Here is a 27443-nt window from a genome sequence, read left to right as displayed (position 1 = left end):
CAGAGGAACAGTGAGAGAGGAACAGAGAGAGCTTGAATTAACAGCAGCCGACTTGAACACTTCCTTAAACACCGTTGAAGATTTGTCAAAGCCGAAACTCCGGTAAACGCTTGGGTCAAGCACCTAACCGGTGCAAACTCTCGACTAAACGAGAACGTTTCCAGCTCAGCGGAAGAGGTAAGTCACAGTTTGCTGAGAGGCAGAGTTGTTCGAGGTTGGAAACATTTGAACTCGGTGTTGTTTGACAGTAGGGATAACAGAAGTTGGCTTGCTCTCTTGCATGCAGGGTCCCGGGTGTCAGCAGTCGCCTGTCTGGGCTTTAGCTCGGCTTTGATAAGTGTTTTATCTTACAAAAAAGTAAAACTTGCCAGCTAACCTCTGTTGACATCAGTGGTAGTAATAAATGACTGACCCAGCGGTGAGGGAGAGGACTGCTGTCGCGGAATGTCTCCCTCTCTCTCAGAGTACAGTTGTTATTGCGTAAGTATTGTTAAGCCATGTTTTACAGCTAGCAAGGTCGGTGAATGTACAGAAACTTTACCAGACTCCACTGAGACTGCAGAAACAGCATTAAAACATCACCGGCAGGGAAGTTTGTGTGCTTCATAAATTCCTCCAGCCGAGTGTGGTCTCCAATAGCAACAGAGGTCTGTGTTTCAGGGATGTAGTTATCCAACTCAGAGAAAGGGTTACAGGCTGACGTTTAGCACAATTGAACCACAATAATACACAGAAAAAACTGATATAACCTGAGCTGTTATCCCATTTAAGGACAGCTGTTCTTCAGCCCAAAGGGGGACAGCATTTCCGATGAAAGACCTCAGTCTCATGCCTTGAATGACCTTTCCTGGGTTAGTCTCAGTAAAATAGGCTATGACGTTTATAATATCTTTCAACTATGTGTACAAGTTTGGTCATCAGTGCTCTCAACCTTCATAGTAAATTAATTCAGTATGGTTTGTGGCAGTCTGCAAACTTTAGTAGGCCCATTTTGAGATCTGAAAATCTTCTGCGGCCCTCCAAAAAGCTGTGTATAACCATAACATAAGATTAAAATATTTGCCTTTTATTTATCATATTTTTGTTTCATAAACAGGGAGTTTCACTGCAAATGCCTTCTTCGCAGATACATTAACATTACTAGGAAAGTGTTTGTGTGGCCACAAAGTGCAATTGATGAGCCACTGACATTCATTTTGTTTTAATCTGGCATCTGCAAAGTCACTCAAATTTTCTTCTTTAATATTCAACTCTGGGAACGGACTTTGTGGAAGAGGAAACTCCTCCAAAGTAGCATTAATATCTCCAAAGACACTTAAAACTTCTTAAACTTGGGAGGCAAGCAGCATAGTAGAATGTTTAACAGAGGGTCACCAGCTAATCCAACACCAGTTAAACTGTGACATCAGTTCTGTGTCACACAAAATAAATGATACAAATGTGTCATGAGGTTTTTATGTTAAAATATCACCAAACTAAATACATGCCTCCATTTATGCCTGTCTGCTTAAATGATGAGGGACTAACATCATTCTGTAAAATTTTATGTTGCACAGTTTCAGCAATGTTGGTATCAGCATACCCGATACTAGCATCAGTATCACAACTACACTGTGTTAGATGTGCAGCTAACAGCTGTGAGATATATTAATATGTAGGCTATTTATAGGGATGCCCAATAATATAGGATGAACTGGCAGATAGCTAAAAATGTCATTGTGATGTTGGCAAAGCTGAAAAAATCTGCTGCTATTTATAGCTGATACATTAGCTGTAAATATTGGCAGGATGTATGAATGTACAATAATGCTTCACCTTATACTTAGTACCAAATACACACTTGGCCAAAAGCCTATTGAACATGCTGTCACAAAACCTGTATCCAGTCTGCATGTTGATAGGTTGGTTTTATTAGACTTGACTTGGAATGAATCCTGAGTTTCACCCTTTTCTTTCTGGTATGGTTCTACAGAAAGCTGCCAGTGTCACAATCATGACAAATGCAAAAAGTATGGTGCTCAGCAGCACTTGGCACATTGTGGTCTAACCTGTACTGGATCAGGTTTATGTTGTTCCACTGAGACTTAAGTCTACAACTTTGAATGTCAAAGGTTTGTCTCTCTTTGCACTCAGGTTTAGCAGCTGGACTTGCCATGAGGTGACTACCTCTTCACTCTTCATCACCTTTTGTGATTTTAGTCTATAGTTGAAAAATAGGTCACACATCAATACATGTTCCAGTAGAATGACTAAATAAGTGTCTGTGAGGAGATTAGCCTGCATTCTTGTGGCTATTCACAACGTTGGATCTTAAATCCACTGTAGCTGACATTACTTGTCAGCTACCCAACTACATCTCATGCATGATCCTATTTTGAAATCTTCCCCACAGCTTACACAAGTCTTGTGTCACACACTATATCACAATTCTGCATTAGGGGCAAGACTCTGTATCCTGCTGTTGTCTTATGGAGGCTTTGTGAGTGCAGGTAACTTTATCTGCCTGCAGTTACTGGTGTGTCAATATTGGTTTGTGGCTTCAGGAGCTGCTTGGAGGACACGCTTGGGACATCTGTTCAGTGCAGTTGCCCATGATGCACTGATCCCTCGATAGAACAGGCCATCACTGGCTCATTAACTTAAGCAATGATATTTGACTTTAGGAGTGTGTCTGAATAACTGATCTTTGAGGATGTTGTCTTCAGTATAGTAATGAGGAATGCCTTCCCGTCTAAATCTGACTTAGTCGTATTATTTGCGTGTGCCTAATCTTTGAAAATGCTCTCTTCTGTATTAAAAAATGCACACTTGGCTATTTTTGGATATTGAGTCACACCTGCAAATCCTTCTGAAGAATTTGTTTACATAATTAGTCTGGTAGCTAAGGTCACGTGGCAAGCCAACAATGCTGTTCTTACATGTTTGACATTATATAACAGACAAAAAAACACGAAGAAGCTGACCACAATTAACTTCAGCACCAATTCCAGTGGAGATTAAACAATACAGATACCTGTTTCAGTACCACAGGAGTATTGGTAGAATCTCAATAAATAATGGGCAATTTATTGGTTTTATTTGACTGAAACAGCATTTAAAATTCCTTCACACTGAATAGTTCAAAACTTTGTCTTGTAAATATGCAGTTTAGGCAGAGTGCAGGAGTTTGCTTGCAGTATTTGGTGGATACACTCACCTACACTGCAGCTGTCTTATGGAATATTTGTAGCTTAAGTTATTTTTGTTTGATTTAAAACACATTCATGAACTGAATGCACTCAGTGCATCAGTTACGTGGACATTCATCTCTGCAAATCCCAAGTGTTATTATGTATCTATTTTAGGGCTGTCAAGATTAATCGCCTTAGTTGCAATTAATTAAGGTCCAAAATTAGTGCAGTGATTATGCCAATTACACTAATTACATGCTCTATTGTCCCTTTTAACACAATGTTCTTAAGCCACGCCAGCGTATCCTTGCAGCTAAAATGATGAGTCCACCACCGCTTCTTAATATCTCTTTAAAATCTAAAAGGCTGCTTTGACAGCTCCTTGTCTTTTCAAACATTTACCTTTTTACTGTCCCCTTATTTCCATTTCATTCCATTACAAGTCAAGTAAAGTCAAATTTATTTATATAGCACATTTAAAAACAGCATGAGCTGACCAAAGTGCTTCACAGAGAAAGGCAAAATACAAATAACCACATATAAAATATAGAATGTCCCTTTTTCTGTGTTTGAATTCATGTTAAATTCTTCTACCCAAACAGGAAGTCGATACCCTTAGTTTGAGGCGGTCAAAAAAACTAAATTTTATAAAACCTTTTAAGATGCAAAAAATGAATGGGATTGATAAAGATTAACTACAGAAATTCTGAGATTAATTACAATTTATTTATTTATTTCATTACTTGATAAGTTTTGTGTGTGTGTGTGGGGGGGGGGGGTGTTACTTGACCAAGCTTAAATGGTGATATCATTTTTATCGCTGTTTGTAGCTATTTGAAGTGTGAACATGAGTAGATCTGATTTCATCATCTGTCGGTGAGACTTTTCAAAGAAACCTTTATGATATCTGTCAATAGTCTGTCTTGATGTCTCTCATACGGTGTCAGCTTTTAGGGTGTGCATGAACATCAGATTGTGAAGTTTAAACTAGGGCTGTTTAATCGTGGCAAAAATCCTTACCCCATCTAATTTATTGAGCTCATGATTATTCAGCACAGTTACTAATTGATTTTACAGCTGCACTACATGTTTTTATTGGACTGAATCATTCAAAAGCTTTGAAAAACAAGCAATGACTGAATAAAAATTAGTGAAATAACGCAATTATAACACACAATGAAAACAAATCAACAAAAATAATTACCTATATGGCAATATTACTACAAACACTGAAACATTTACCACATGACAAGGGACTGTAACATGACATTTGGTGCAGTAATTATTTAATCAATATTTGTTTTTGTGTTCTGAGAAGCTGAAATTGTTATTTAAATTAATTGCTTGATTAGTTGCCCAGCATTTGTGTGAGCAAGTAAAAATTGTGCCTGATTATAATGTGCCGTAAATAATTTAGGCCCACAGTGTGAGCTGATATTCCACCATGACTATTACAGAGTTGGCTTAAAATTGCACAGTGTGCACCTGGCTAAAGTACAGTATTAAACTGCTTTATTTAACATGTAACTCTGCTGTTATTAATCATATCTAGCAGGGATGTATCAGTATTAAAATCCCACAACACAATAAGATCTCTGTAACAAGTCTGTGGTATGGTATTTATTGCAGTATCTAAACCCCCAGAAAACACCAAATGAAGACTTAGAAAAAAAGTGACAGCATTTATTAAACATTAAGTGCACTTAAATATGAAAACATGTGCAAAAAAGTGCTGTAGGTATAAATTAGGCTTGAATATATGATTTGCCTTATGTTTCTTGAGTTCTTCATCAGTGGTGCCACTGCAGTCTGGCAGTATCTGAGTGGAGTGCAAAGGATGATGGGTATGCAAGGGCCGGTGGTACCTGTAGTTCCCACTTCCCTTTGCTCTGTTCCACTGAAAAAAAAACTATCCTTTGGAACCATCAAAAGCTCACGATAGAGCTGGGCAATTAGCCTAATTGAAAAATAATCGAAATCGACATTTAGAGCCTATAACCGACATACACCTGCCATGTCAATTTTTTCAATTTTTTCCTCTTTCCTTGGAAAAATTTGACTTTTTAAGAAAAAAATTTTCATTTCAGCTGATGTGTGTTTTGTTGTGACCTGTACATTCACCACGCTATGAAATAATAATGTATTATTATGTAACATTACGATGCATGAAGCAAATACTCTGAACTATTTCTTGAGTAAACCACTGGGCGGAGTGACACAGTGCAGCAACCATGTCTGGAGTGTAGTTTCGGCTTTGCATTTAGCTTTAAAAAATCTCAGTCTTGTAATGTTCCATGATTATTTCATAATGTGGTAAATGTACAGGTCACAAATTGTCCACGAGAGCGTTTTGGAGTTGTTGGATTGTGTATTTGATGAGTTTGATGAGGGAAAGCCGGAATACCGTCTGCTTACATTGAGTTGGCACAGCAGGTCCGAACTCGGCAGCGGCCATCTGAAAATAGCTTGCACAGACAACTGAAGGTAACAAACTTATTACTAAGACTATAGGGATTATGGCAATGGGCGAATTTGCCAAAATGTTGAAGTATCCCTTTAACACCAATATCAGAAAAAAAACAGACAATACCCAACCCTAATCATGCCACTGATTCCACTTAAATACCGCACAGGCAGGCACACGGATGACACACAATGCAGTTGCACCCACACACACACGCACCAGCATGCAGTGCAGCATAAGGAGCACGACTTTGCGAACTGTTAGCGAGGCAGAAATGGACACCACTTTTAATGCAGTTGAAGAGAAAAACAGCCTCTCTCTCTCTCACACAGTGACGGGATTATTCTGTGTGGGCATGGCAGGTTTGACACCAGGCCAAAGAGTTCGCTGATACTGGAAGGTGGGGAGAGAAAATCAGTAAAGCTTATCACACTAAAGGTTACACTAGGAATAAATGCCCATATGCAGTTATTTGCAGCGTGCAGCGATCAGGTGTTATGTTTATTTAAAGCTAAAAAGAAATGTCTCAGTGTCACTGGGAGAGAAGTATCACAACAGCAGCCAATTATCTGACTCCGACCTTGAACCAACAGCCTCACATCTGATCACATTCCTCCTCCAGTCTCACTCACTTTTCTCTCCTGTCCTGCTTTGACCTGATCCCCTTAGTGTGTGAGCAGGTGTGCCTGAGCATGGTAGAAAAAGAGAGACAAAGAGGTAAAAATGCAGGCTTTTATGCCTTTTTGCCTGTGGGTGCTGGTGTCTCCCCCGACGACTCCTGAAGTCAGCTGCGTGTTGACATAACCTCTGGTTGTGTGTTTGTTTGTGTTTCTGTGTGAATGTGTGCGTGGATGGGGAGGGGTTGTTAGAAATTAACCTTGGTGTGTGAAAGAAAGGCTTTGATTCTTTCCAGCCAGTCTCCGCTGAATTTCATTAAAGGCTGCTTTGTTCAAGGTTATTAGTGTGAGCGCGCCTAAGTACACGCTGTTACTGCTGTAATACACGCCACCTTATACCTCCATGAAAAACTTCAGGATTAAGGGCAGGGTTTGTTTCCTGAGAATTAGGTCTTTTTTTTTTTCCCTGGAAGAATTTTTAGTCATAGCTGGGAATGTGAAAGAAAATTACGAGATGGATGTGGCACAAAAGTGATTTCTGAAGGCACTGCATAGTTGTACTGTAATATTTTACATGTTTAAGATAACCTATAATGTTGAATCATACTAGCTAAAGTATTAAAGCTACTTTTTATTTTTAAACTCCATAGCTCAGTGGTCTTTACTTTGATTTACTTAAGATATTCTAAAAAAAAGCCTACCCAATGACATAATTTTCAAAAGATCTTTATAAACCTTCACCTTGCATATCTCAATGCAAAAGTAGATAGAAAACTACAAATAAGACAAATTAAGAGTACATACTTTTTACTGCCCTCCATATAAAAGACAGGAAGATAATACTTCAACACCTATCAACCATGATTTTGTACACAGCCTCTTTACATGATCTACTGTTTGATTTACAGAATCAGGATTTTTTTTATTTTGTTGAGTTTTCATAAGGAGTAGTTTTATGATTCAGTGCATGTTTACACAATACTATTAAAGCTCTTATTTAACAACATAATTAGTGTTACTGCAGGGTCTAATCATGCTTGTTTAGGATCAGTGTTATCCTGCAGAGTGATGGTTTCCAACCACTACCTCATAATAAGCAGTCACAAATCTAAAAAAAAAAAGTCAACCACTCAAATTTTTTAAAATGATTGATGTTGCAGTTTGGATCTTAGATGGAACAACAAAAGCACATCATAACAGAAAGACACTCAAGCGTACATTTTTATTTTATTTTATTCCATTTGAAAGCATAGAAATTTTGGACATTTCTCAAGGAATTACCTTGTTATCTTGAGGGAAAAAATGTGTTACCATGAGTGAAGGACAGAAATGATTTAAATCTCGAGGAAATAGACTATTTTTTATCACAGAAAACTAAATGAAATGTAGATGAATGTCTGCATAGGACTTTTTTACATCTTAGGCTTTTTCCTGCATTGTTTTTGCAGTCACACATTTGCTACATTTGACCAACAAGTTGAGAACCACTTTCATAGAGCATTTGTTTTGAGGTATTAACTTCCTGGTCAACAACTAGCTTCTTAAAACCAGACTGCTCTGGGTCTATTAAAGCCCTGTTTAACTTTTTACTCACTTGTGGTCTTTTTGTATCACTGCAGGTTGACTACAAATAGTGCTTTTCAATCAAAAGAAACCAGAACTTTTAGGCTCTTCCACATAGAGAAGAATTCAGGAGTATACACAAAAGTTTATGTCTGATCATCCACATGGAAACAGCGTTTCAGGAGGCCATAAACGGTACTATTTAAAATTGGGTCCCAGAGTGAACAAATCTGTATACGCCTTTGTCTCCGTGTGGACAGGCTACTGCGACTTTCTTGATTACGTCATACATAGCATAGCTTAAGCCACATGCGCGGGTCCAGCCAAAACAACAATTGTGGATTACAGGGTTGTGTTCATGCTGCAGAAGCTACTGATTATTATGGCTTTTACAGCAAAGGCTTTATAAGCACGCTCCATAATCTTCTTCTCTCTTTTTGGTGCATTTCAGTACAGTGGTTACAGCGCCACTCACAGGCTTGGCATATATACTACAGCATTTTCAGTGGTTCTGTGCTTTTGCAGACATTTCCTGAAACAATCCGATGTTTAAAAACGGTTTCAAAACAAAACGGAAATATATCGTTTTCGTCTTTGTTAGGACAAGGCCTTAGTTCTAGGAACTTCTCCTTAGGGTATTGAAATGAAGAATGCTTATCAGGCATTCTGATGCAGCCAGGTTTCAGGGAGGCAAAATAAACAATCAGTTCATTTACTTTTAATGATTTAGATGCAAGGGATCTAATCTCTAATGGTCAAAATGCAAATGTCATATTGTCTTTTTGCAAATTCTGGATTCATAGTTTGTATGAAACTTTTTATGATTTAAACCTTTTTTATTTTGGTGTATTGTAATGAAGGTTCTGAGTCAGGGACAGACACGGTCTCTATAATCTCTAATAAATAGCTAATGATAATCTTATCAGATGGCTGTGTTGTACCAGTCATCCAGGTCATGTTATGCCAAGCTTGATCCAAATGGGGTATCTGGACTTGGTTGTGGTTCTTAAAGACGTTTCGTCTCTCCTTTGAATATCATCTTCAGCTTTCAAACTGACTGTAGCCAGAGAGTAATGACAGCCTTAGTGGACTATTAAAACACTAATGATTTGGTGGTCACCTGAGAGTTGTTGGCAGAATCATTGACCTAGTCACCAATCAAAAACCTTCAGCACTGAAGCCCCCATAGTTCCTAGGCCTTTGGACAGTACTGCCTGCCAGAGCAGGGACTCTTTAAGGGGAATTTTTTTTTTTTTTTTTACCCAGAACTAAATCTAGAACCTGGTTGAAAAGCTCGGGGTTCCTCAAAAGGGTCCTAGTTTCTGGGGAAAGTGTCTACTCTTGACAAGCCTCTCAAAGTCACTGGAAAAGGAGCACAGAGTGGAATGACATGCACACCAACATGTTTTACCAATGTGTTTCCCACCTGGGGTTGGATTTCATATTTTTTCATCTTTATATAACTTTAGTATAGTGGATTTCTGCATACATTACAGTGAAGAGCAAGGGATTTGTCCCTACTGGTTTTTTGCATAACAGCTATAACAACTAGGCAGGCAGTGAGTCAGAAGATGTTTTGACGCTAACTCTAACACTGGTTGTATGATAACAACTGACAGCTCTATTATTGTTATGTAACTTTTCATTTTTAGGTTAAGGAAACAACAAAAGAATTTTCCCAGCAGATTTATCTGTCTCCTGCTTCTTACTGGTAGTCTTCAAAATTCTTTTTACTTCTTGCCTAACCAGTTTCTATCTCTTTGTTCTGCTTCCAACCCTTGGTGGGGGCATATGTTTGAAGTCCTGGTTAGTAAACAAACACCTGCTGATGTACCTGTATTAAATACTTGTTAAATCAGTCAGCCAGGTTAAAGATAGCAGAGTACAACCTCAAAGAACATTGAAATATTCTTTACATCAGCACCTGGGCTTGTAAAAAAAAAAAAAAAAACCTTGGTTCTGTGTTTTTTTAAATCAGATAATCAGTGATGCTGTCAACACTGATATCGCGTCATGGAGATTCAATGAAATAACATTATTTTATCTTATAACTGGTGCAAACACTGAGGCCTACATTAGATCACATCAGCATTGTGCATCAAACTGAACCAAAATGTGGTACCTCCAACAGTCAGACTGAATAAAAGTTGAGTTATGTACAATGTTATGGACAATGTGATCCTCATCTGCTTAGAACAGCACTGAAAAGTGCTCCAAAACTGTGCAGCATGCCCTGTTACTTGAAATATTAATCAACTGTTAAAATACAAAAACAGCTGTTGGACAACTGGAGTGTTGATATCACAGGGTTAAAAGTTCAGAGCTGATTTTAACTCTCAAAATATAATTTGTGTTAAAACATTTGCACTATGATTGAAGTTATCCATTGAGTTAGAGTTCACGTCTGTGGTTTTTGGTTGTCCCAAAAAAACACACAGAGCATAGTCTTCGTCAGTATGCATTGACTTCCTATGAAGATGACTCTCCACTCTCTGCTTTGTTCTTGCCACTGGAGGCCCGCCTTTCCACAGGTCGTCAACCGCAATTATGAAATTCACTTTGAACAAATTCATACCATTATTTGATAAAACCTTACCCAGCTCATATAGATTATACTTTTTAATAACAGCTCCACCCTCTACACCAAATTTTGTAATGACTTTTAAATGTGTGTTTGTAAGAGACTTTTAAATGTGTTAGTCCTTTATTTTTGTATTTTTAAGGAAATTTAAATCATAAAGGTAAATTTTATAATAAAACATGATGCTCTGTTTTTTTGTGCACACAAACTTCTTTTCCCTACTGCACAAATTAGGGCCCGGGCCCCCCAACCAAAAAGTCTAGATCCACCCCTGCTCTGAAACTAATGAATGCACGTTACGTGCGTCAGGTTAACAGTCAGCTGCAGGACAGAGAGGTCTGTTGATTGGACACAGAGGGCAACAAGAGCAACAATGGAGAAGTGTTGATTGGCTAGAACTCATGTGACATCTAGCCAATCAGACTGTGGTGTATATGGAACATTTGGTGAGACTATGGAGAGGGGGAAAAAAGGCAAGAGGGGAAGACATAATTTTCTGTGGATCCAAAGTAGAGCCCTTATTTATGTATTTATTTATTTTTTATTTTAAACATCAATAATTGGCCAGGCTGAATCGGTTGTCCCCTAATAATTATCAGTAACCATCTCTATTCCTAGTAGAATTCCAGTCTGGTAAGACTGGAATTCCAACTAATTTTAAGTATACAAGTCACAAGGGAGCTCTTAGAGCTTTTTTCTGTTTTGTTTGTTTTGTTTTTTTTTTTACATTTTTTTGTGGATTGCGATTTAAGAGGTGGTTTCCTGTTTTTCATTTTTGTTGTTAAAAAGATACAAGCAGATAAAATGGTGCCAAATGAAGAGCAATTTGAGAGCAGAAACACAGGCTCTTACTACTGAGCTGAACCAAATTATCTGGATCTCCAAAAAGAGCAGATCCCATCGCTCTAGTTACCACTTAGTCGAAATGCTCACAACAGATAAACATACTTGTTAATGAATTTTCTAAACATGTATACCAGAACCTGAACATGAATACAAATGAAGTCCAGCTGTCATAATTAATGGTTTATTAATTCAAACCACATGTTCAGCTTTTATTTCCATAAAGCAGAGGTGCAGTTGAGAACAAGATTGTCTGCTTTCCCTTTGAGTGAGACGTTTCAATCTGAGCTCACTGGAAAAACTTGTAGGGAGATTTGATGACATTCATTTCTGGAATGTATGTTTGTTTCCTGCTATGATGTGTCAAAATGTCATCTGTGAAAATTACTCGTTGCCCATATTTAGTGTACTTTGGGCTTTGTTTTGGTCTTTGTAAGTGTGCAGTATGCAAAAGCTGGGCTGGGTATTTACTAAATATCAGATAGGGATGCACGATATTATCGGCGGTATATCGTTATAGGCTGATTATAGCTTAAAACGTTAATTATCATATAGGCTGATAACAAAATATATCTGTACGATCTGTACGGCCGATAATGTGACATCATAATTAGGTGCTCATGATGACGCCAGACGTGCGTCAACAACAAACACAACATGTCTGCTGTGTGTGTGTGAAGTTTGAGGTGTGGGAACAAGACAGCAAAGTAGCTGTTTGCAACGCATGTAAAGTACATGTGATACGTGGAGGAGCATGACAGCAACATGCCTTTAACACCACCACTCTAATTTTGCATCTAAAAAACCATCACCCTGATGACTATAAGGACTTTCTTAAGATAAAGAATGACAAAACTTCGTGCCAGGGACAACTCCTCAACAGCCTCTACTTAAGTCATTCGACAAAGCTAAAGAATACAGCAGCGACTATCCAAAGGTAAGGAGCTGAACAGGAAAATCATTGAATTTATAGCTCTTGATAATCAGCCTTTCAGCGTGGTAGAAGAAACGGGCTTCAACGGGCTAATGATGCATTTAAAGCCCTGCTACGATATACCTAGCTGGCGTTTATAGCCTTACCTGAACTACAAAACTTTGTTTCCAGTCACGTAGAGAAGCTCCTCATTAAAGCTAAACATATTAGATTCACCACGGATATATGGACATGAAGTGTCTGTCCTGTTAGCATGTTGAGCCTCACTGCCTCAGTGGATATGAGGATTTCACTCTTAAAAAGCCCGTCCTACACTCACAGGAGTGCTCACTCAGCAGCCGCTTTTGATATAGAGAAAAAGAACGTGCATGTTGTACTACGTGACCGTGCGCAAAGCATTAGATTAATTTTAAGGTGTTTGCATTCATAACAAATTGAAGATATAGGAGATCTAGTGTGTTTTTTGGAAGAGTCACAGGGAATATTATTTGACAAATAACAATAGACATAGCTTACACGGGACTGTCTGAAGTGGTTATCAGAAATGCCTCAACAGGCCAGCAATGCAGGTAAACTCAAGTAACTTTTTGGAGGATATTTTCCCTTTAGCCTAGCAAATAAAACGCATGTTTTGATGAACTGAAGGTGGGAAAGAATTCTGCACAATCAAGATCATTTTGCTGTCTTCATTCTCAAAAGTAAAAAATATTATCATCAATGTCAAATAATCATCTTATGGGATTGTATTTAAATTTTTTCAAAATAATACTGAAATTTCTTACATTGCTTGGTTTTAAGCTCTAGTTGATTTGAATAAAACATCCTTTATAATTATGTTACAAAATAGTGGCCTTGTCTATAGCTGATCAAATGTGTCAAATAAGAATTATACCCCAGTAATGTCTTAAATTAGTTGTGAAGTTTCCACTAAAACTCTTCATGATGGGACAGTGGTATCCCAATATAAAACAGCACATGGCTCTTATGTATGATGTGAAGGAAACTCTGTTGTTCCTGCTCTCTCTGTAATTGCACCTGTCTTTGTTCAGACCTGCAGATAAAAGGCTGACAAACAGAAGGTCCCCAAACCTGCTCGACCTGTTGGATTACTTGTTACGCTAAATGACATCTTCACAGCATACCAAACCTTTGACTGGCTGGTGCTGCATTGATGAGTGCATGACTTTGATGACAGCTTATCAGTTTCAGACAGTCAGGCATCATCTTAATGCAAGTAATGGAAGATTGTTGTCATTATAAACGAAAGGTTATGTTTTTCTTGTATAATACTCTGTTTTTATGTCAATGCAAGTGGTATTCATGGCACGCTCCAGTAACGTGCATCTAATTTTTGTAGGTGTTTCCACATAGTCTGCCTTCTTTCAGTCAGAAGTCAATTAATAAATTCTTTAGAGTTATTTAAAATAAACTCTTATGTCACAAGCCGGTACCACAGCTTTACTGCTTGGAAGTCCCTACAGTCAGGACGGAAGCTACATGTTAATCTTTGTCATTTAAGAGAAACTTAAATCATCCTTAAGCCACATGTTCATGCACAAGTCAAACTCACTATGCCTCTATCATTTCTTGTCAAATCTGTTTCTGTCATTAAGTCTGATTCCTCCTCATAGCCGCCGGCCTGCCCTCCAGTGGGTTTTTTCCCCTCCATCTTGCTCTGTTCCTCTACCCACCCCTTCCCCAATTGCATGTGCTCATTTTTTCCACTTCCTCTGGGGAAACAAGGCTCTCTTTTCTATGTATTTCGGCTGGTGCATGTGTACATATAAAAAGTGCGTGTGTACAGTGTAGAGAAATTTGGAAACAGACTCTTAAAGAGTGCCTTTGTATGTGTGCATTTCGCTTTTGTTAAACTCCATTACTTTGATTTATGCTGCTTGTGTTTGTGAGTGCATGCGTGGGCTGTGTCATGAGAGCTCTGATAGTTTCTCGACCTTCTGGGCCTCCCTCAGACACAGTTGCTTGTTTAGCCTTCAGATCCCTGACGGAGCTCATAGGGTCAGTGAAAACAGCAGCAAAACAGAAAATGTGTCAATTTTATCCAAGTACGACACAGTCAAGGAGGACCACTTGAAATGCAGATTATCCAATATACACTCACTGAATTCTACTTTTGGAGTACTTGTTTAACTGCTCATTAATGCAAATATCTTATGAGAGAATCTCATATGGACAATTAATTATTTAGACTTGTAGACATGGTCAAGATGATCTGTTGAAGTTCAATCCGAGCACCAGCATGGAGAAGAGAGTTCGTTTAAGGGCTTTAAGAGTGCAATGGTTGTCTCAACTTCCCACAGTTATTTGAAAGAATAATTCCGATAAAAGATTACTGTTCCACATGTTGGTTATACTCATTTTATCCATAGATTTTGTCATGTGGTAAATTTTTCAGTGTTTGTTGTAATCAGCAGCATAAAGCAGGGTTTATGCAGGTCTGTGACGCATACTAGGGATGCACAATACTGGATTTTTGCCAATATCTGATATGCAGATATTTACAAATTAATTTTGGCCAAATTGGATATCGATGCCAATATTGAAATAAAGTTCAGTGACAGTCCCAAAATTTCAGTCCTTAAAGGAGGACATTTTTTGGGGACCTCTGAGACCAATATTAACATGTCTTAAAGGGTACAATATGTGACCATTAAGTAGTTTACTCCCTGGGGTGACACATGACTACATCATATGGCTTGTTTCTTTGATTGGCCTATAGTGAATTTGACAGACACAATGTTCATCCAATCACCCACAATTTTTTTGAAGACCATCTGTGGATTGTTTCCCAGATGGATATGATGCATATCCCATGCCATGGACATGTGACAAAAGAACTATATGATGTAAACACAGTTATTCTCCTACTTTTGTACAGTCCCATCAGCACAACAAAACAGTGGCAAATAGAGACAAAGTCTTTCTTTGAATCAAACATGATTTGCTCCTTGTGTAATGAAGAGTCGTGACCAAGTTGAGGAACTTAAAAGCTCACAAAAAGTCCTGTACCGAGGAAATTCAACAGCCTTGATAACATGAGAGCATGTTTCTTTTTAAAGGACACGAGGCCCGACTGGTAGCTATGTAAGTAAAGAAAGCTTCATCTTTTGTATTCGGTTTGGACAAGGTCCCCTTGAAGGGTTCAGCTGCTGAAGTTTAGTAAAAAAGAAAAAAAACCATTTTGTGAACACTGTGTCCCATAGCTGAAATAAACAGGCGTTTGATCTCTTGACACCTCAGGGCGCCTTCTGTTTTGTAACTATTGTGCTGAATGTTTTTTCAAGTCACATGCTTTTCTTGCTTATCACAAAATTTCATGTGTTACTTCCACAGTTAAATCACTTTATACCAAGACTCCACCACACTACACTGCTGAGTTAGAACATGTGGAACTAAGGCAGCTGGTGAAAAGTCTTGTTTCCCACTACAAGTAACACTGAAAGAGGAAGTGTCCGAGCACAAAAAGTTACAAATCTGTGAGTGGAGCAACACAGTTTCAATGAAGCAAGAGGAAGAACACTTTTCATACTGTGTTTTCTGTTTCAGTTTTAAACCTTGGTTTGTAAGCTTGAATAAACTCTTAGAATGAGAACCCCTTTACAAATGGCATAATGCATCTCTTTAAAATAGATCCAATAGTGCAGAGTTAGAAACAGCCTTCAGGCAGTTTGTGAATGTGGCAGAATGTGGCATGACACCTTTGCTGAGCACTGGTTTACCATCTGACTCCAGAAAATACTTACAACAAAGGGAAACACTTATACCTGACCAAACAAATCTGCAAATTGAGAGTGTTTATCTGCTCCCACATTTGCCTACACACAAGTCAACAAGACCGGTGCTTGTTACAAACAATATGCACTGTATAGGGCCCCAATTTTTCTTAAACGATAACATAGCTAAATATACAGCTAACCAAGTAGAGACATGGCAACAGGAGTATTCTACTGTGGCTTAAATGCACAATTTAAATAACCAAAATGTAGGCATTCAACTTGCAACAAGACACAAATGCTTTTCTTTTCAAATAAGACTTGTATTCTCTGCTTTTTGAGATATGATCCTATTAATTTTTCTTTTCTCTATCTCATATGCACAGTTTGAGATGACCACCCTTCTTTGTCCTCCTTATTTCTTACTGCCAGTTTCCAAAGTTGTGGCTTATTCTCTTCCTTCTTGTTTTAAGTGTAGGCCATGAGTATGAAAGTATAAGATGAGTGTTTGTGTGTTCACCTGTGTGATGTTCTAACAGGGAGTCTGTGTCCTTTTCCAGGTGGCTTATATGAGCGGTCACCATGGCGCCCTTCCTGCGTATCGCCTTCAATGCTTATGATGTTGGAGCACTGGGTCCTCTGTCCGACCCTCCAATCTGTGCCATCAAGATGAAGGAGTCTGTCAACACAGGTATGTACAGAAACACACATAAACGCACATTGTCATAATTCTGTCGAGACAGGAGAGTGGTGAGGAACAAAGTGTAACGAACCACGCTTGTCAACATCCACCATCTGCTGATCTCAAAAACCACACAACAATCCAAGCCTTTAACAGCTCATCACACTTTGTTCTGCATCTAGCCCCCTGCTGTGATTTTCTCAAGCATGATAAGTAAAAAATTTGCCCTCCACAGAGCGAGGAATGACCCTGGTCCAGAGGAAGCCAACCATGTATCCAGCCTGGAAATCCACTTTTGATGCTCACATCTATGAGGGGCGCGTCCTGGAGGTGGTCCTTATGCAGAGCACTGAGGAGCCACTGGCCAAAGCCACAGTCGGCGTGACTCTCCTGGCAGAGCGTTGTAAGAAATCAAAGACCAACAGTTCTGCTGAGTTCTGGGTGGACCTGCATCCTACAGGGAAGGTCCAGATGGCTGTACAGTTCTTCCTGGAGGACTGTGATGCAGGTAAAGCTTGCTGAAATTAAAGCACCTGAAAAAGGATCAGCATTTAATCTTTTGTATTTTCTAATTAAATTCAAATTGAAACGGATATGAAAACATGGAAACAAGAGAGCATATTAATCATATAGAAAAGAATCTTTCGCAGAATAGACAACACAGTACAGTGCAAGAATGTCTTTGATTGATTGATTGATTTGGTTTACATATCTGAAAAGGAGTGGGTGGTAGTGCTTGTTTATTAAATCCCTAAACTACTCCTTCTCCATAATTCATAGATCATTGCTATCCAGCTCTCTTATAATTATAAACCTCATCTTTTGGTATTTCCCTAACATACATATCTGTAGTCATAAATACCAATTTTCTTAGAGGTGCAAAATTTTTAACAGTACATTTTTAGCAACCACATAGCAACAGAAACATTTTATAGCAGTCAAACACCTTTTTCTTCATCCCTGTACCTTGTGAAAACAATTTCTTTATACCTCTTGAAACAAGGTTGTGTTTTGACATTGCTTTAGTTCCACATAGATATGTATAAACAAGCATGCTTTAAACTGACAGTCTTTGTTATTGTTAGGCGCTCCAAAATCAGCTCCTGATTCATCTGCTGTGATCTACCTCATTGGGACAATGGGAAGACTTAAGCGGTTGCTTAGCAACTTAAACAAGCAATCCAACAACAGTTATAATGAGCTTCAAATATTACTAAACACTGATTTGAAAAATGCGACATCACATCACATCACCTTACCTAACTTAACCCGACCTATTTTAAACAGCCACAACAGGAGATACAGAAAACTGTCTGTCCCAAAGCAGAAACTTTGTGTTCTTAAGAGCTCTTTTGCGTTAGGGCCTCGGTTCATAACTGGTGTGTCAGGACCTAAAAGTGGGTCTCAAGGTCATTTATAATAGGTCCCAGATTTGTGCCTTGAAAAAAACATTTGACAAAAAGTCTACAGATAATTTTTTCTTTTCTTTTTGAAGGATCTATCTTTATGTCTTAGATCCATCACATCTTTTGTTCCATCTCAGATCCAAAATGTCCCATTACTCGTTGAAAACATTTGGATATGATTGAAAATTTGAAGAAAATCTGGTTGTGATTTGTCTGTTAAAGAGGTGGTGGTAGGTCTTGACTCTAGACCACTGCTTTAGGAAAGAGATTTAGGGAATACTAATAAGACCTTTAAAAGTATGTTCCCTGACCGGGAATCGAACCCGGGCCGCGGCGGTGAGAGCGCCGAATCCTAACCACTAGACCACCAGGGAAAGCTGGGACAGTCCCTTGGAGATTATCTGCAAGACATGGCTGGCTTGAACAACACCCCCTCCTTTTTCTCCTTCTCCTCCCCCACTATTCTCATGCAGCCTTTCAGATGGTTCTCCCCCTTAGTGTTGATATGTGGTGCCCTCTACTGGCAGAAATGATTGCTCCTATGTTTTTTCTCTCGTTGTAGTTTGTTAGGACATTTACAGTACATCCTGTTAGTTTGGAGTCTATAAACTTTGGACCTACTGTTCCTGCAATAAACTGTCTTCTCGGGAACATTTCCCACAATGAGCATGTCCCATGAGGCCGATTACAATCTCACAGGATCAAGTAGAAACTTAGCCACAGGGCTAAGGGAAGTTTGAATAGCTTACTCCATTGATACAGTGTTCTTGTGTGTTCATCAGGGACAAAGCTGTACATTTACATACGGTACTTATTTTGTTTACGTTGCATTGCATCATAAGATATTTTTAATTGTGTGGGGTTTTTTTGTTTTAATGAACAGTATTACCTGTCTGGTTCATGCTATCACCAATACATGGAAACATTAAATTATTAGGGTATTTTTTGCCAAGATGACGCAATTCCAACATTTTTAGATCAACATTAGTGATCCTCCATAGCAAGATTTAGTTTAATATCATATTTCTGTCATTAAAAGCATAATTTTGTTTCATTTCTGCCTATAAGAGCAGAAGTTGCGTAGCCCATAGCTGCATATCTGCCCCATACCTGACAGTGATGTATTCAGCCATCAGCTCAGACAGGAAGTCTATGTTGGGCATCGCTGTCTGCTAGCATGAGGTGGGATGTTGTTGGGTTTATAAACTGGTTCTATTCAGGGAGAGTCTCTTTGCAGGGGGACTTAATCTTGGTGCAAAGTTCAGGGTTGTATTGGGACATGAGAGAGGGCTGTGTGTCTTGTTATGAAATCGTTCCATGCTCCATTAGTTGCCATCTACACTCTCCATAGGTTTCCTGAAAAGCAGCCCAAAGTATTCTTATGCATGTGTGAGCAGCCCTTAATGCTGTCTGACTCCCCCGTCTTCTTTCTCTCACCCTCTCACTCACTCCCACTGTCTTGGCTCGGCTCACTGAAGCGCTTTCCAAACATAAACATCTGTCAGTAGAATAGCTCAGAGGAAAGTAGTATATCTTCCCCACACATTACCGTTCTACATACTTTTCCTTGTCAGTCACTTGTCCCTTAAGGGCTACTTCTTTTTTTTCCAGTTGTCCCTCCCACCCTTACCCCAATCCTCCCTCCCATCTTCTCAGCTGTCTTCCTTATCTTCTAACTTCTTGTTTACCTCTCTCACACCTCTTTTGCTGCCATCCACAGGCGACTTTTGACCCCAGCCCATTGACTTGTTAGAGCTGTAACCAACCATTTAACAGCAGCTATACTGGTCTCCTACTAAAAAACCATTAAAGCTCAAGACTGAGCCCTATTCGCACAGGATTAGACTTACCAAGGGACCTTTGGTCATTTGTAATAATCTCTGAGGAGCCCTGTGCTTGTACTGTGCAAATTGGCCATGTTTGTAATTTGCAGGGCAAAAATTCCAGGGCAAATTACCTAACATATTTTAGCACAAACAGAGATCCACAGATAATAATAATCCCATGCAAATCAGCATCTCTGTAATTTAGAGGGGAAATTGTGGGTTTTTACGTTTTGAGCACCTTTTTCAGCTCCTTATTCTGATTGAAAATAAATGATAGAGGCTGGATAGGAGATTGTTAAAGTTTGACACATATAGCCTATTAATAGTGCTTTTCTGTCAGTTAATTATACCTTGTGATCAAAAATGACTTTATTCTATTTAATTATTCAAAATCTACTGTCCAGGTTCAGATGCTCTTACTCCTACAGCTTATTTTTTAATGTTATTATCAGCAGTAATATTTAGCCATATATTTTATGCATAACACAATTTACAATTTGAAATTTCTCAACATTCAGTGATTAGGCTTGAACACCTGACCTGTGTGAGGGCTGTTTTTTTGCATAATGATAAAAAAAAATATTAGAGTTCAGAATAATGAAATGAATAATTATACTTATTAGAATTAATAAGTATAACTTATTAGAATTGTTTTGTGTGTGAAATCTAAAAGTCTATTTGAACAGGGTGGATCAAAAGTTTGATTTATAAACTTATCTCTCCCCTTAGTACCAATTAAGCCATCATTGAAGACTTCTCTTGAGGATGGACTTACAACACTCAACAGAAGGAGAGGAGCATTCAAGCAGCCCAAGGTTCATGTCATCAAGAACCACGAGTTCACTGCCACCTTCTTTGGCCAACCCACCTTCTGCTCTGTCTGCAAAGAGTTCCTCTGGTGAGATGCCAACTCCCCCTGTTGATCACATTATGATAATAAATGACATGTTGATATGTTTATGTGTTCTTGAGCTTGTTAGCACATCAAAAACATCTTTCAAATTGAGCTTTTTGTGTCCAGTGAGTTTCACCCAAAGACTGTGGTGGTAATTTTCAGTACATTTGTGCCTGAGCATTACTGAGGCAGAGGCAGCCACAGTGTAATTTGCCTGTCTCCTCTTTTGGCTACATTATTATTACAATCAGTGTTGTTTTTTCGATGGCACTTGCAGACAGTTGCTAATTACAGGCCTCTTGTACTACTGTATGATCTCTGAATTTCCAGTGAGATGAAAACATTAGTTGTCCAATATGAAAAGTTAAGCCCCCAAAGAATGCTTACTGAAAGACTCATTAGTAGCGGTTCTAGTTTTCTAAATGAAGTATTTTGGGTGGTGGGTTAGGACTGGTAAGAGCAGCAGCATGACTGCTATTGTAAGAGTCTAGGGAAATGTTTGGCAAAATCCCAAAATGCTGTCATGCTGTGTTCCAACTGTGTTAGCAGCATTATTCGTGAGCCATGGTCCCCCTCTGTTCCCAAATCCCCTGTTAAGTTTCCCCTTTGGAGACAGGCAAGGGAAATCTGATGTTTTCGTTACTACATATAAGTGGCCACTTTATTTCAAGCATTAAAAACATCCTCACGATCTAATGTGGGAAAATATCTTCCCATTATGTGTATTACAAACACAACTTCCTTTTTTCCCATACAGGGGCCTCAACAAGCAGGGTTACAAGTGCAGACGTGAGTGTTTTCCTGAACCTTTTTTCTACATTTTTACCATATTTTATGCTTGGCTTTATACTCTTTATACTTTACAAATTATTTGCTGATTGACTTGACTTATTTCACACACTTTACATACTGTTTGCTTATTTCTCTCTCCCAGAATGCAATGCAGCAATCCACAGGAAATGCATCGAAAGCATCATTGGCAGGTGCACTGGGACCGCAACCAACAGTCGTGACACTATGGTGAGCAAAGTCAATTTGCTCCAACAGAAAACCACATTTTGTTTCACATTTTTCACCTACATTTCTCTTTTAGCATTCAAGATTATGCTTGTATTTTCTCTTGCTTTGTAGTATTTAATTTGGCCATTTCTTTTAAGGCTTAGTTTCTTCAGTTCAATCAAGAACTATTAATTATATAATAAATACGCTGGGATGTAGCTTAGCATTTGGCTTTAGATGTTCTTATTTTGACTCATACTTGCCACCCACAGCCTTACAATCCCATATTTATCTGACTATAATGTATTCCTGCGGGTTTTAGTTCCAGAAAGAGCGCTTCAAGATTGACATGCCGCATCGCTTTAAGTTCTATAACTACAAGAGCCCCACGTTCTGTGACCACTGTGGCAGTCTGCTGTGGGGTCTCTACAAACAGGGTCTGAAATGTGAAGGTGAGTCATGTGTTAAATTGTTTTGTCTCAAAAATATCTGACTATGATACAACCCTCTGCCTACTGACATTTTTCTCCTTTATTGTATTCTCTGTCTTCCTCCCTGCATGTGTCACACCTGTGACCAGACTGTGGCATGAATGTACACAGTTACTGTCAGAAGAAAGTGGCCAATCTGTGTGGAATCAACCAGAAACTCCTAGCAGAGGCCCTGTCTCAAGTCAGCCAGGTCTGCACAATTAAAAACTCTTTTTATTTAGGTGTGTGTGGACTGTGTGCACATTCGGTGCAAGTAAACCTTTTAAAAGTTAACAAGAACAAATTTTATTGTGAATAAATGTTTACAACAAGATTTCTTTATCGTTAGAAGTCAAGTGTGAGGAAATCTGACTCTGCTGGGACACCAGATATTGGGATCTACCAAGACATGAAAAGTGCAACAGTGGACCCTAGTGGTGAGTAAAGATTAGTACAAATTTTTTTATTTAAATGGAGGTTTATTTGTCAGAGTAGGTGTGGCATTGTTGCATAAATCTGTTTTTTTTTTGTTTTGAGTTTGCATGCAGCTTTGCATTGTGATTTGCATTTTTATTCACTCTTTTGATGCAAATGTGTTTTTAGCAGGTGGAGATAGCAAGGCACATGAGGATGTGAGCCCTGCTCCAGCTGCACCCACATCCCCACGGGTACGCCTTTCTCTCAACCAACTGGTTCTGCACAAGGTGCTTGGAAAAGGCAGCTTTGGCAAGGTATTCCCCATATTCCCCAGCTTCTATAGCCTTTCCCTTTCCCTAAATATAACATAAAATTGTTCTGTAGGAAAGTGGTTACCAACCATTTTTCCCCCTTGCTCTTATCTTGAAAAAGTCCCCCCGGGACCCACGAAAAATAACTCATACATTGCTGTCTTAAGCTGATATGAATTTTTGATTTTGTAGATAATATCTTAATAGAAATGGCCTCATAGCACTTGTTCCTAGCAAAAGATATTTGTTTAAACTATCCAGAAAGTGTTACTTGTATTTAACTCAAGAAAGCACCTTTCATACATGAAAGACAAGCAGCCCAAAGTGCTTTACAAAGAATAGACAGCAACTATCAATAAAAACACAAAAGAACAAAAGACACTTAGGTATGAAGTAGAAAATGAAATAAAACAAATAAAGAAAATAAAATGAATACAATAAAGTAACTATATTATTAAAAAGTCAGTAAAATACACATTGTAATAATAATGATAATAATAATGATAATTATAATAATAATTATAACAATAATAATAATAATAATAATTGGCAAAAGAATAAAACAAGGTAAAAAGCATAGATTAAATAATGATAATACTAAGGTAAAAATATAAAAAGAAAACGAAAAATACCTGATGTTAAAAGGCAAATTAAAAAAAGGTGTCTTCATTTTCTTTTAGGAACATCAGTGGAGCTGGTCAGTGTAATGTCTAGGGCAATTGAATTCCAAATTTTTTGGGCATAAAACAGAAACCTTCTCCCTTTTCTGTGGGTCACACGAGGGGCATTTAAAAATTTAGGAGGTAGGTATCATAATTTTTACATCATCGGAGTAGACAAAGCCTCCCACAAACATCTCCCATATCTTATTGAACTACTTTAAAAACACAAAGTGGGTATGGATTTTTTAAATATATATTTTTTTAGTTTTTTATGCCCCCATTTAAAGAGGAGGACAGGGGACAGAGTGGGAAACAGGGACGAGAGTTGGGTAGAGACATGCAGGAAAGTAGCCACAGGTCGGAGCGATCCCAGTCTTCCCCACACATGGGGTGCACCCCAAACCACGAGGCCATCTATGCCACAAGAATTGGTTTTGAGGTTTTTGGGGTTCATATCCTGGTCAGGGCACAATGAGTATCCAGTATTGGTTCCTGGGAAAGGTGTTTAATGCCAGGATAACCTGTCTTAGATGTACAGTCCTGTGGACAAAAGCATTTGTTAAATGACATTGTAACATTTTGAAAAGGTCCATTTTTATCCATCATCATCATTAGACTAAAACATGCTGTTCTCAAGGTTTACTATCTGAGGCAAAACTAAGGCTTAGTGAATATCTAGGACTGATGTAGGCGGGTAGCAGTGCTTCAAACGTCATGCATCCTCAAAATCAAGTCTATTAAAATGTGTGTGAGAAAGGGAGAAATATATAAATAATTCTGCACTGATTGTGCTACATAAAGTTGGTCTGATCACACTGATGAAATACTCCCTCAATGTGACTGTGACACCTCAGGTGCTGCTGGCAGAGCTGAAGGGACAGGGGCAGTACTTTGCCGTGAAAGTACTGAAGAAAGACGTGGTTCTCATGGACGATGATGTGGAGTGCACTATGGTGGAGAAGAGAGTCCTGGCCCTCGCCTGGGAGAACCCGTTCCTCACACACCTCTACTCCACATTCCAGTCTAAAGTAAGTCAGCAGATAGGGAACATCTCTACCACTGCAAATTTCATACAGACATACCCCCCAGCCCTCCTTTTTCTGAATTGCTCACATGCTTCTCATGTCTCATCTCGTGTGATAGTGAGCTGAAAATTATGTGTTGTTCTCACAGGAGCACCTGTTCTTTGTGATGGAGTACCTGAATGGAGGTGACTTGATGTTTCACATCCAAGTAAATGGCCGCTTTGATGTCATCAGATCCACGTAAGCAGCAGAGTCACTGTGTAAAGAACTGAGTTATGTAGCAAATGTAATATCTTAACCTAAGCTTTTAATTGTTGTTTTCAATGTTTTGAACCTCCAGGTTCTATGCAGCTGAGATAATTGTAGGACTGCAATTCCTCCACTCAAAAGGAATAATCTACAGGTAAGACCTAGAAGCCTCTCTGTGCTGACGGCTGCAGTCTCTTTAACCTCCTGCTGAAACAGAGAGGACTCCATGAATCTCTTTGGATTTTTAGACTTCAATACTTACAAAAAAATACATGAACAGAGGAGTGTTTCTAAGGCATATGCATTACTTTTCTGTCCCTCCAGAGATCTAAAGCTGGACAATGTGATGCTGGACAAAGATGGACACATAAAGATAGCAGACTTTGGCATGTGCAAAGAGAATGTGTTTGGAGATGCCAGAGCCACCACATTCTGTGGGACACCAGACTACATTGCACCAGAGGTAAGCCCCAGTAGCACTTTCATAACACTGTTTTTATTATAAAGCTCTCTGATATAGTTTTTAGATTTTTTTACTGCAGGAGTCTTTGTTTACCTGTTCCCTGCATTTATTTAGAGGGTGTGTCTGCCCTCCGGTGGTCATTAGTAGGCATGGCAATGTCTGCACAAGTTACCAAAATGTCTGTGTGGTCTTGTTCTTTTCAGTGACTAAAGATTAAGCTTATGAAACTGTCTCTCATCTCAGATCCTGCTAGGACAGAAGTACACCTTCTCAGTTGACTGGTGGTCTTTTGGTGTGTTGGTGTATGAAATGCTGATTGGTCAGTCACCTTTCCAAGGCGATGATGAGGATGAGTTGTTTGAGTCCATCAGGTCAGACACCCCTCACTACCCTCGATGGATCACCAAGGAGGCAAAGAGCCTGCTAGAGCTGGTAACAGAAGCCTTTTTACACCCAAACCTAGCGATTGCATTCTCACAATGCAGGATGTAAATGCACATCCTTGTCAAAATACAATATTACTTGACTTTGCATTTTTGGTCAATACAACCAGGTTTCTGTCTGTCAATTTTACAGTTGTTTGAGCGAGATCCATGTCGCAGGTTAGGTGTGGTTGGAGACATCCGTGCACACCCATTCTTCCGAAACATCAACTGGCCAGCACTGGAGAGGAGAGAGGTCACTCCTCCCTTCAAGCCCAAAGTGGTACGAGCCTGTCATTTAATGACTAAACAAATGAATGAACCTGGATTGCATATATGTAAAAATATAATTTCAGTATGCTTTATCCCATTAACCTAACTGACATTCCTGACCTGCCACCTACAGAAATCCCCTGGAGACTGCAGCAATTTTGACAGAGAGTTCCTGAGCGAGAAGCCGCGTCTCTCCCACGCCGACAAGAACCTCATCGACTCTATGGACCAGACAGCCTTCTCTGGCTTTTCCTTTGTCAACCCCAAACTGGAACACATGATAAGAAAATGAAAAGCAAAATGGCTCCCCTGGCAATATTGTTAAAATAGGCTCTAGGCCTAAAAACTTTGTCTACTTAGGGTCAACTGGATGAAAAGATTTGGACTTGACTGTACGGGAGGATAATATAATATAAAACCAGTGTTTGCTGATGTCTAAAGCAATAATTCTGTCCCAGCTGTCACACTGTATACAGTAGGTGTATTAAAGATTATAAAACTGCAGGAAATTGAGGGACATCTACTTTAATCGATGCTGCGGGGGCTCAGTGATTTCTTGTTTTTGTCAATACTGCTTGTGATCACTTTTTAAACCCATATGAATAATCTAATGTACTGTATCTAGAAATTGAATTCACAGGGACATATATGCCATTCTTTTTAAGTTATACAAGTATATAAACTAGACATTGCACACACTAGAGTTCAGCAGTACATTTGTACTCTTCCCTGTTTGCCCTGCCAATCCTATGCCTTCTATTATGCTCAACCTGTGTGTTATCAAACACAAATGTATAGGTATCCTTTAAGATGTATATGGTGCTACTGTAGTCAGTTTTGAATAAATCCTCTGCTGATCCCTCTGACTGACAGATAAAAGCATCAAAGAAAGAATTCTACTGTAAGAACAGGGGACATTTAAATCCCATGGAATTGGCATCATGATAATACAGAGCTGAATTGTTTCCTGTGCCCTGTCTTTAGAAATTTGAGGTGCATAAAGAGCACCTCACGTACTCTCAAAAGACTAATTTTTATGTTCTGCACAGAGTCTAAGTGGCAGTTTTCTACTCCCTTAGGTGCCGTTTCTGTCAAACCTCTTGCTGGACATCCAACTGAAACATAATGCAAAGAATCAACCCATGCATAATTTTTGTCTTGGCTATCATCAGACTTACTATTAAGTTGCAGCAGTAGTGCAGTACTCAAGCTGAACATCTCTGTATGTTGGAGGATGTGTTGTTTTGTATAGGAGAGCTGGGCATTTCACTGTAAGCATATGGTCTTTTATGTATTATACAACTTGAATGTAGGAATTTTAACATAAAAATAATAGATCTGTATATGGCAAATTTATGTCTTTATCCTGAGCTGTCTGTGAAGTATTGGTATACTTTTTTACTCTCCTCATCTTTTACATTTGATTATAAATAAATATGT

General features: G+C 38.8%; 1 protein-coding gene and 1 non-coding gene across 5 annotated transcripts; one reads left to right on the top strand and one right to left on the bottom strand.

Moving 5' to 3' along the window:
* Positions 1-27443, top strand: LOC121506638 (protein kinase C delta type-like). Of its 4 annotated transcripts, none has more exons than XM_041782487.1 (17): positions 1-177; positions 16464-16594; positions 16821-17093; positions 20547-20715; positions 21470-21501; positions 21647-21732; positions 22034-22163; positions 22292-22392; positions 22534-22618; positions 22788-22912; positions 24426-24599; positions 24745-24836; positions 24937-24999; positions 25170-25308; positions 25552-25740; positions 25885-26013; positions 26137-27443. In XM_041782487.1, exons 2-17 carry the CDS (start codon positions 16486-16488, stop codon positions 26293-26295), a joined length of 2055 nt encoding a protein of 684 aa, XP_041638421.1. In that variant the 5' UTR covers positions 1-177; positions 16464-16485; the 3' UTR covers positions 26296-27443. The 4 variants fall into 4 exon arrangements, with proteins under 4 accessions (XP_041638421.1, XP_041638405.1, XP_041638413.1 ...); XM_041782471.1 differs by having other exon boundaries at positions 22785-22912; XM_041782479.1 differs by having other exon boundaries at positions 22531-22618.
* Positions 18294-18365, bottom strand: trnae-cuc. The gene has a single exon. It is a non-coding gene; the product is annotated as a tRNA-Glu (tRNA).

This window comes from Cheilinus undulatus, linkage group 3, assembly GCF_018320785.1.
Source record: "Cheilinus undulatus linkage group 3, ASM1832078v1, whole genome shotgun sequence".
Classification (NCBI taxonomy): Eukaryota; Metazoa; Chordata; class Actinopteri; order Labriformes; family Labridae; genus Cheilinus; species Cheilinus undulatus.
This window is presented reverse-complemented; position numbering and strand designations above follow the sequence as displayed.